The following is a 10,330-nucleotide window of genomic DNA, read 5'->3' as shown; positions in this document are numbered from 1 at the left end:
GACTAGGTTTCCAGATGGGCTTTTGGGAGTTCCCCTCACCCCTAGCTGGGCACATTGGGAAACTGCTTTACCCCTATCCTGGGGAGAGAAGCCCTGGCACCGTGGGCAGAACAGGGGCAATGACACATGTTCCTTGCCTTCCTAGTCCTGATCCCTTGGGGTTCCTTGATCCCAGGGTCGTTTGACTTAGATCCATCCTCCCTTCGTCTAGGCACCAGGGGCCATGGCTGGTGGCCACCCCTCAGTCCTGTACAGATTCTGTACCCACTGGCTGGAGACCCCCATGCAACTGTCTCTTGCTCTTGCTTGGGGGGACTGAACTCAGGGCTCTGCTCATGGGCTCCTTCCCTGTGGAAGCCTTCCCTGGGCTCCACAGCATTGAATGTTCCTGCAGCACAGCCTGTTAAATCCTTTTTTTTTTTTTTTTTTTTAGATGGAGTCTTGCTCTGTCACCCAGGCTGGAGTGCAGTGGCACAATCTCGGCTCACTGCAACCTCTGCCTCCCAGGTTCAAGCGATTCTTCTGCCTTAGCTTCCCAAGTAGCCGGGACTACAGGTGCGTGCCACCACGCCCAGCTAATTTTTGTATTTTTAGTAGAAACAGGGTTTCACCATGTTGGCCAGGCTGGTCTTTAATTCCTGACCTCATGATCTGCCCTTCTGGGCCTCCCAAAGTGCTGGGATTACAGGTGTGAGCCACCGCACCCAGCCTAAATCAAAATTTTCTCCCTGTGGGCCGGGCGCGGTGGCTCAAGCCTGTAATCCCAGCACTTTGGGAGGCTGAGACGGGTGGATCACGAGGACAGGAGATCAAGACCATCCTGGCTAACACGGTGAAACCCCGTCTCTACTAAAAAATAAAAAAAAAACTAGCCAGGCAAGGTGGTGGGCGCCTGTAGTCCCAGCTACTCGGGAGGCTGAGGCAGGAGAATGGCGTGAACCCGGGAGGTGGAGCTTGCAGTGAGCCGAGCACTCCAGCCTGGGTGACAGAGCGAGACTCGGTCTCAAAAAAAAAAAATTTTCTCCCTGTGGCAGAAGTGTCCATTAGACTGGGAGCCCCTGAGGACAGAGACAACTGTCATTTAAAACATCTCTCTGGCCAGGTGCAGTGGCTCATGCCTGTAATCCCAGCACTTTGGGAGGCCAAGGTGGGTGGATCACCTAAGGTCAGGAATTCGAGACCAGCCTGGCAAACATGGCCAAACCCCGTCTCTACTAAAAATACAAAAAATTAGCCTGGTGTGGTGGCGCATGCCTGTAATCCCAGCTACTCGGGAGGCTGAGGCAGGAGAATCACTTGAATCCAGGAGGCAGAGGTTGCAGGGAGCTGAGATTGCACCATTCACCATTGCACTCCAGCCTGGACAAGAAGAGGGAAACTCTGTCTGAAAAAAAAAAAAAAAATCTCTTAGCAGTACCTGAACAAAGAGGAGGGGCCCAATACCCCTTTTTTTTTTTTTTTTTTTGAGATGGAGTTTTGCTCTTGTTGTCTAGGCTGGAGTGCAATGGCACAATCTCGGCTCACCACAACCTCCGCCTCCTGGGTTCAAGCGATTCTCCTGCCTCAGCCTCCCGAGTAGTTGGGATTACAGGAATGTGCCACCACACCAGGCTAATTTTTTGTATTTTTAGTAGAGACAGGGTTTGACCATGTTTGCCAGGTTGGTCTCGAATTCCTGACCTCAGGTGATCTACCTGCCTCGGCCTCTCAAAGTGCTGGGAGCCGTGAGCCACTATGCTGGCCTACACTTTTAAAAAATACAAATAGGCTGGGCGCGGTGGCTCAAGCCTGTAATCCCAGCACTTTGGGAGGCCGAGACGGGCGGATCACAAGGTCAGGAGATCGAGACCATCCTGGCTAACACGGCGAAACCCCGTCTCTACTAAAAACACAAAAAATTAGCCGGGCGAGGTGGCGGCACCTGTGGTCCCAGCTACTCGGGAGGCTGAGGCAGGAGAATGGCGGGAACCCGGGAGGCGGAGCTTGCAGTGAGCTGAGATCTGGCCACTGCACTCCAGCCTGGGCGACAGAGCGAGACTCCGTCTCAAAAAAAAAAAAAAAAAAAAAATACAAATAAAGGTATGAAGTGTGAAGCATGGGTTATTAGAATGACATGATGGGAAGGTGATTAGGGATCTGCTCGACCCTCAAGGGGGTGCTTGTCCTGTATGAAAAAAGGCATGGGCCGGGCGCAGTGGCTCACGCCTGTAATCCCAGCACTTTGGGAGGAAGGCGGGTGGATCACGAGGTCAGGAGATTGAGACCATCCTGGCTAACACAGTGAAACCCCCGTCTCTACTAAAAATACAAAAAATTAGCCAGGTGTGGTGGCACACACCTGTAGTCCCAGCTACTCGGGAGGCTGAGGCAGGAGAATGGTGTGAACCCAGGAGGCAGAGCTTGTAGTGAGCGGAGATCATGCCACTGCACTCCAGCCTGGGTGAGAGAGCAAGACTCTGTCTTTAAAAAAAAAAAAAAGAAAAAAGGCACATACTGGCCAGGCACGGTGGCTCATACCTGTAATCCCAGCTCTTTGGGAGGCTGAGGCAGGTGGATCACCTGAGGTCTGGAGTTCAAGACCAGCCTGGCCAATATGGAGAAACCTCGCCTCTACTAAAAATACAAAAATTCACTGCGTGTGGTGGTGCACGCCTGTAGTCCCAGCTACTCTGGAGGCTCACACAAGAGAATCTCTTTAACCCCGGAGGCAAAGGTTACAGTAAGCCGAGATCGTGCCATTGCACTCCAGCCTGGCGACAGAGTGGGACTCCGACAAGAAAGAAAGAGAGAAAGAAAGAAAGAAAAGAGAAGAAAAGAAAGGCACATACTATGGATTTTAAAGTTTCATTTTGTCGGCCGGGCGCGGCGGCTCATGCCTGTAATCCCAATACTTTGGGAGGCTGAGGCAGGCGGATCACGAGGTCAGGAGATCGAAACCATCCTGGCTAACACAGTGAAACCCCTTCCCTACCAAAAATACAAAAATAAATTGGTGGGGTGTGGTGGCCAGCGCCTGTAGTCCCAGCTACAGGGACTACAGCTTTGGGAGGCTGAGGCAGGAGAATGGCTTGAACCTGGGAGGTGGAGCTTGCAGTGATCCGAGATAGCGCCACTGCACTCCAGCCTGCGTGACAGAGCGAGACTCCGTCTCAAAAAAAAAAAAAAATTTCATTTTTTAAGTCACACTGGGCAGGAAGCAGAATAGAGATTTGAGTCCAGGTGTACCTGACCGAGTCTCTGCCTGCACTCCTAGACAAGATGCTCAGGACAGACCTCATTCTTCGGTTGTCCCCAAGCAGGAGGAAACAAATGCCACTTCCTATGTTGGGAGAGCTGAGGGCTGGTGGTTTAGCAGTAGGAGAAGAAAAATCTGATTAGATGTCTCAGGCACACTCCATGGATCTCAGGGCTGATGGGGGACAAGGAGAGGACAAGGGAGGAAGCAGTCCAGGGTGCACCCCCTTGTTAGTGGCTGGGGTCAGTGGCTGACCAAGTAGGAGTGCAGAGGGGTAAGAAAAGTAGCTTTCAAGGGTAAGAACCTGTGTGTGAATGTGGATATGTTCAGTATGAGATGTCCAAGAATCGTCCCCAGTGGTCATTTGGATGTGGGTCTGGAGCTGAAGGGTGAGAAACAGTAGGTGGGTTTTTCAGTCAGTTATGGGTTCTAATCAGGACCAAGAAGTGTGTAAGATCGTCCCAGATGAGACAGTGAAGCCAGGACCTTCAGAAACGCATTCGAGGGGCAAGAGGAAAAGGACAGTGAGGTGGAACAGGAGGAACAGGGCACTGAACAAGGACACTGAGGAGGAACAGGACACTGAGGAGGGGCCGGAGATGCTGGTAAAGAAGTGACAGCAAGTACTGAGCAAACAAGTGGCTATAAAGGGGAGGAGAGGACAGAAGCTGGGGAGGCCGCTGGAGAGTGAGGGGGAGAGAGGAGGGTGAGAAGTCGGAACTAGAGGGGTTAGGGGCGGAGCGAAGTTCTCGAGGCGTTGCCTGCATGAGGGGGAAGCGCGGCTTGAGGCCCGGGAGGGTACAGACAGCGAGGAGGGGCCTCCGTCGGAGGGGACTGGAGACCTGCCGAGAGGTGGGGGCCTTAAAGAAGTTGCTGACCAACCACGTCCTCGGCGCGGCCAAGAGCCGGGCCCAGGTCAAAGGCCCGATGGCCCCTGCAGAACTGGGCCAGGACCCGCGCAGCCGCGTTCGCCCCCTCGAGGTCGTGAGCGCGCGTGCCCAGAGCAACTGGCATTGTCACGTACGGCCGGCGCCCAGGGGTTGGCTCCGCCCCCGGCTTCCGCGGGGATTGGCCGGGGCTGGCCGGGGCTGGGCAGCTGCAGTAGGGTAGAGAGTCCGCACTTGCGCGGCGGCCGAAGTGAGAGAGAATTAGTCCCTGCGGTCCCACAAGACGGGCCCCGCTGCCCTTGGTGACCCTGCGCTCCGGCCTCGGGGTAGGTGGCGGTCGGCGCGCCGAGACCCTGGGGAGCCCCGCCCAGACGCCTGCTCCGCTCCCAGGCCTCCCGGGCTCTCCAGCAGCGCTCGCCATGGAGATCCTAGACGAGTTCGACTGCGAGGTCCCGCAGAGCGAAACCTTCTGCCAGCAAATCTCCGAGGAAGACTTGGAGAGGCAGGCGGACACCACACTGAGCGCGCGCTGCGCCGCCTCTTCCACCGCCTCGACCGCAACCCGTCGCTGGCGGAGAGGGTGGTGCAATTGGAACAGCGTGGGCTCCTCTTTTCTCCGGGTGCGGCCGCAGGGCCTGGGACCGACTGGGTGGCAACTGTCGCTACCCGGGTCCGCCGTCCCCTAGGGCAGAGCTCCGACAATTGGAGCTTGGGGGTGGGGTGGAGAGATAGCAATCGGCGTAGCTGGGGCTTCAGGGGAGGAGCTATCAGAAAACCGAGGCTGCACAGCCTGGGGAGTGGAGCGGGCAGGCATCTCACGCCCCGGACCTCCCCCTGCCCTGCCTCTCCCACTCTTGTTGCAGGCGAAGTGTGCAGGGGGAGCTGAACCATTGCAACAGCACGGGCGCCCTGGAGATGCACGAGCGGGTGGAGCAGCTGAAGCAGAGCATACACCGCGTGCACCTCTACTCCCGGGGTGAGGATCAACCTCTGCCCGTGCTGGGGCCCTGCGGGGAGTCTGAGCCAGGCCGAGGGCTAGATGACCACCTCCACTCTTTTCGGTTGGATTTGCCCTCCTTGGACCAAGTTTTATCCAGAGCAGGAAGGGGCCTGTCTGGGCAATCCGGACTTGGGAGAAGGAGAGGCGCTGCCCTTAGCTAGATTCTTTTTTTTTTTTTTTTTTTTTTTTTTTTGAGACAGAGTCTTGCCCTGTGACCCAGGCTGGAGTGCAATGGCACTGATCTCGGCTCACTGCAACCTCCGCCTCCTGGGTTCAGTCGATTCTCCTGCCTCAGCCTCCTGAGTAGCCGGGATTACAGGCGCCCGCCACCACGCCCAGCTAATTTTTGTATTTTTAGTAGAGACGGGGTTTCACCATGTTGGCCAGGATGATCTCGATCTGCTGACCTTGTGATCCGCCCGCCTTGGCCTCCCAAAGTGCTGGGATTATAGACATGAGCCACTGCGCCCGGCCCCTAGCTAGATTATTTAGTTAGGAGACTGACTTCTGCTTTGCTGCTTCCTGGCTGTGTGATCCTGAGCAGGCTGAGCTGCCTTCCCGAAAGAGAGAGAGCCCTCATTGCTCATCTTGGTGAGTGTTTTGGAGTGGTGGATGAAGACCTGCAGGTAGGGCCTGGCTCAAGCAACCCAGCAAACCTGACTCAATTGAAAAAAAAAAAAGCCGGGTGCGGTGGCTCACGCCTGTAATCCCAGCCCTTTGGGACAAGGCCGAGGCGGGCAGATCACAAGGTTAGGAGTTCGAGACCAGCCTGACCAACATGGTGAAACTGCCATCTCTACTAAAAATACAAAAATTAGCGGGGCATGGTGGCCGGCGCCTGTAAGCCCAGCTACTCAGGAGGCTGAGGCAGGAGAATTGCTTGAACCCGGGAGGCGGAGGTTGCAGTGATCTGAGATAGTGCCACTGCACTCCAGCCTGGGCAACAGAGTGAGACTCCGTCTCAAAAAAGAAAAAAAAAAGAAAGTTGAGAGAGTCCTGGCACTGACCAACCATGTCCTTCTTGTGGCCCTGTGGCTTGTCTCTGGCCCTGTGTTTGGCACTTTAAAAAAGCACTTTTTATTATTAAAGTAAACATATACAAAACTGGAGATGACAGGGAACACCCCCAAGAACCTGTCATCAGCCTCAGCAACTGTCCCCATCTTGCCAAATGTGTTTCACTCCCCATAACCCTAGGCCTTTTTCTGAAGTATTTGAAGGGAAATCTCAGACATCATTGTACCTCTGACTACTTTAGAATGCATCTTAATTTAAAAAAAAAAAAAAAAAAGGCCAGGCATTGTGGTTCACACCTGTAATCCCAGCACTTTGGGAGGCCGAGGCAGGTGGATCACCTGAGGTCAGGAGTTCAAGACCAGCCTAGCCAAATTGGTGAAACCCCGTCTCAACTAAAAATACAGAAGAATTAGCTGGGTGTGCCTGCAATCCCAGCTACTTTGGGAGGCTGAGGCAGAAGAATCACTTGAACCCAGGAGGCAGAGGTTGCAGTGAGCCGAGATTGCACTACTGCACTCCAGCCTGGGCAACAAGAGAGAAACTCCATCTCAAAAAAAAAAAAAAAGGCATTTGGCTGGACACAGTAGCTCATGCCTGTAAACCCAGCACTTTGGGAAGCTGAGGTAACAGAATCTCTTGAGCCTAGGAGTTGGAGACCAGCCTGGGCAACACAGCAAGACCCTATCTCTCTGAAAACTTTTTATTTATTTATTTCTTTTGTTGAGACGGAGTCTCGCTCTGTTGCCCAGGCTGGAGTGCAGTGGCCAGATCTCAGCTCACTGCAAGCTCCGCCTCCCGGGTTTACACCATTCTCCTGCCTCAGCCTCCCAAGTAGCTGGGACTACAGGCACCTGCCACCTCGCCCAGCTAGTTTTTTGTATTTTTTTAGTAGAGACGGGGTTTCACCGTGTTAGCCAGGATGGTCTCGATCTGACCTTGTGATCCGCCTGTCTCGGCCTCCCAAAGTGCTGGGATTACAGGCTTGAGCCACCGCGCCCGGCCTGAAAACTTTTTAAAAATAGCCAGGTGTGGTGGCACATGCCTGTAGTCCTGGCTACTTGGGAGGCTGAGGCAGGAGGATAGCTGGAGCCCTGGAGTTTGAGGTTATGGTGAGCTATGATCACACCAGTGTGCTCCAGCCTGGGCAATACAGAGTGAGACCCTGTCTCTATAAAGTGACAACTACAAAAACAAACATTTGCTGACATAATCACAATGTCATTGTTACACTTTACATAATTGACAACAGTTCTCTGACATAAGCTGGTCATAGTCACCTCTCCTAGATGGGCCACAAAAGTCTTTCTAGAAAGACCCAGTGAGACTCACACATTCATTATGTTTGGCTGTTAGGCCTCTTAGGTTCCTTTTAACTAGGGTGATTGTATAATTAGTGTCTAAATTGGGACCCTTGTGAGAATGAAATGAAAGGGGGCCACATATGTGGCCACATGGGCAGCAAATGTACATTGGGATGGCCCTGGGTCCTTGGCCACTTCTGTTGAAGTCCCCTCTGAGGAAGGATAGCCCGTCTGGTGTCATCCTCTGGCAAGTCCCACTTCCCGGGTTTGCGTCTGTTATGGTCTGCTGCTGGCTTGCTTCCTCCTCTGCCTGCATTTCTTGGACAGTTGCTCTAAAGCTCGATTGGATTCAGGCTCAGTTCCTTCGGTATATTTGTGTTCGCGGGTGCCTACAATAGTGTGGGGCTACTCACTTCTGTGTCACATGGGGAGGCCCAGTTTGCCTGGGGGTCCCACTTTCTGAGGGGCTGAGAGTGAGCCCTCCACTGATTGTTCGCTGTCAGCAGTGGCTCTGGGCATTGTTCATGGTGCTCTTTGGGGCCTCCCTCCCTTTCTTGTTGGAGGGGCTGCATGAAGACCCCACACCACTGTGTTTGGCTCCCACTCTACTCTGGCTGCAAGGCAGGCACTCACTGGCACCTTTTGTTGCAGACACCAAGAAGAGGAGAAGGAAGCCAAGACAGAAGAAACCAGAACCCATCCTCTTACAGGACCAGTCGACCTCCCCATGCCTGCCACCGACCCCACTGCCACCTCTGCCACTGCCACCACCATGGTCTCCGTGGTGACCCCGTCACCCCCTGTCTATACTATGCCTAGGGTCCTTGGTCCCTTCCCTCCACTGCCCTGCAAGTCAGTCAGTGGGAGCCTCCCCCACTCCAGGCAGTCCTGGGTGCCCCCTGCTCAGAACAATCCCAGGGGCTCTCCTGGGCCTGTAGCTGTGGCTCTCAGCCCTCTGCTTTTAAGCAGCAGACCCCTCTTTGCAGACAAGGTCTTGATGGATAAAGCAGATAAACGGGGTTTGCCCTGGTTAAGGCGTTGGGTGAGGTTGAAGGCACCAAGGGGCTCCACCTTCTTGACTTTAGGCAAGCAAGGCAGCCCCAGGCGCACCAGACAGGATCCTGGGGCTCCCAAAGGACAGGTGGAAAACCAGAGGGCCCCTCCCACATCTCCAGCACCAGTCCTGCCTCTCCCTGTGGGCATGGCTCCCCACGCTATCCTCTGCCTGCAGTGTACTGGGTTAGAGCCAGGATGGTGTTTGGCCCCAGGGAGGTGCAGAGGCATGCTTACCAGGGGAAGCCAGGGCAATGGAGCTTGGGCGTGCTGTTTCCAGCCACATAGGAGAAATAGAAGCCTCCAGGGTTGAGAACCAAGGGAGTCAGATCAACCATGTGGCTGCAAGACAGGGCAGAGAGGGGACATCAGCCCCAGGCCCCTCCACACCTCATGTGCAATTCTACAGCATGGGCACAGGTACTGCCCACACAGTCGACCTCTGAGCCCAGACCCCTCCCCTGTAAAATGAGAATAAGCACTCAGGATGATTGTGAGGATTAACTAACAGATTGAGAAGAAGTGGTGACTGAGCCTGGCACATGGGACACTCCCCAAAATGCTCCTTTTTCGTTTCCCTCAAGCCCAGAGTAAACCCCTTCGACCTCCTTGCGTTTCATGACAGGCCATTCCAGTTTAATTTCACTTCAGATCTTGAAATGTTCAAATTCTTCGCTTGGAGGATAGAAAGGAAATCTCAGGACGAGTTTGTTGGCCTCAGTTAAAGAAAAGTACCTTATAGAAGAGCCATAAGAATGACGTGGCTGGCCGGGCGCGGTGGCTCAAGCCTGTAATCCCAGCACTTTGGGAGGCCGAGATGGGCGGATCACAAGGTCAGGAGATCGAGACCATCCAGGCTAACACGGTGAAACCCCGTCTCTACTAAGAAATACAAAAAATAGCCGGGCGAGGTGGCAGCGCCTGTAGTCCCAGCTACTCGGGAGGCTGAGGCTGGAGAATGGCGTGAACCCGGGAGGCGGAGCTTGCAGTGAGCTGAGATCCGGCCACTGCACTCCAGCCTGGGCGACAGCGCAAGACTCCGTCTCAAAAAAAAAAAAAAAAAAAAAAGAATGACGTGGCTTTCATTCACTCGGCAGATACATTGGGACCATCTCTTGTGCCTACCTTGAGCTTGGTTAGGGGTACAGGAGATGGGATCGGGGGCGCTGGGAACTAAGGAGGTCTTAACCCAGCCTGGGGGATGGAGGACTGCCTGGAGGTGGAGGCCAGCCCTGAATGAGTCACACAGGCTAAGTGGGGAATCAAGAGGTGCAGGCAGTTAGGCCACCACACCTGGCCGTTCATCTTTTTTAGCATTGAATAATATTCCATTGCCTGGATATGCCACATTTTATCATTCACCCAGTGAAGGATATCCTGGTTGCTTCCAAGTTTTGGCAGTTATGAATACAGCAGCTATAAACATCTGTGTGGAGGTTTTAGACTGGACATAACTGTTCAGCTCATTTGGGTAAATACCAAGGAGCATGCTTGCTGAATCATAGGGTACGATAACCAAACTATCTTCCAAAATGACTGTACCATTTTGCATTCAGCAATGAATAAGAATTCAGAGGACTTGGCTGGGCACAGTGGCTGATGCCTGTAATCCCAGCATTTTGGGAGGCTGAGGCAGGTGGATCACGAGGTCAAGAGATGGAGACCATCCTGGCTAACATGGTGAAACCCCGTCTCTACTAAAAATACAAAAAGATTAGCCGGGTGTCGTGGCAGGCAACTGTAGTCCCAGCTACTCTGAGGCAGGAGAATGGCTTGAACCCGGGAGGCAGAGCTCGCAGTGAGCCGAGATTGCACCACTGCACTCCAGCCTGGGCGA

The 10,330-nt window shown here is 53.9% G+C and overlaps 1 protein-coding gene across 2 annotated transcripts; it reads left to right on the top strand.

Annotated features, from left to right (window-relative positions):
* The first annotated feature begins 3,137 nt into the window (after positions 1 to 3,137).
* On the top strand, positions 3,138 to 8,829 carry LOC103888238. 2 transcript variants are annotated; one of them, XR_652686.4, is made up of 3 exons: positions 3,138 to 4,448; positions 4,986 to 5,098; positions 8,092 to 8,460. XR_652686.4 is itself a non-coding variant. In XM_031656468.1 (3 exons), exons 1-3 carry the CDS (start codon positions 4,542 to 4,544, stop codon positions 8,804 to 8,806), a joined length of 1,029 nt encoding a protein of 342 aa, XP_031512328.1. In that variant the 5' UTR covers positions 3,138 to 4,541; the 3' UTR covers positions 8,807 to 8,829. The 2 variants fall into 2 exon arrangements, 1 of the variants encoding a protein (XP_031512328.1); XM_031656468.1 differs by having other exon boundaries at positions 3,138 to 4,742; positions 8,092 to 8,829.
* The last annotated feature ends 1,501 nt before the right edge of the window (positions 8,830 to 10,330 follow it).

This window comes from Papio anubis, chromosome 16 (genome assembly GCF_008728515.1).
Source record: "Papio anubis isolate 15944 chromosome 16, Panubis1.0, whole genome shotgun sequence".
NCBI classification, from domain to species: Eukaryota; Metazoa; Chordata; class Mammalia; order Primates; family Cercopithecidae; genus Papio; species Papio anubis.
The sequence above is the reverse complement of the archived record's forward strand: the minus strand, read 5'-3'. Positions and strand labels throughout refer to the sequence as shown.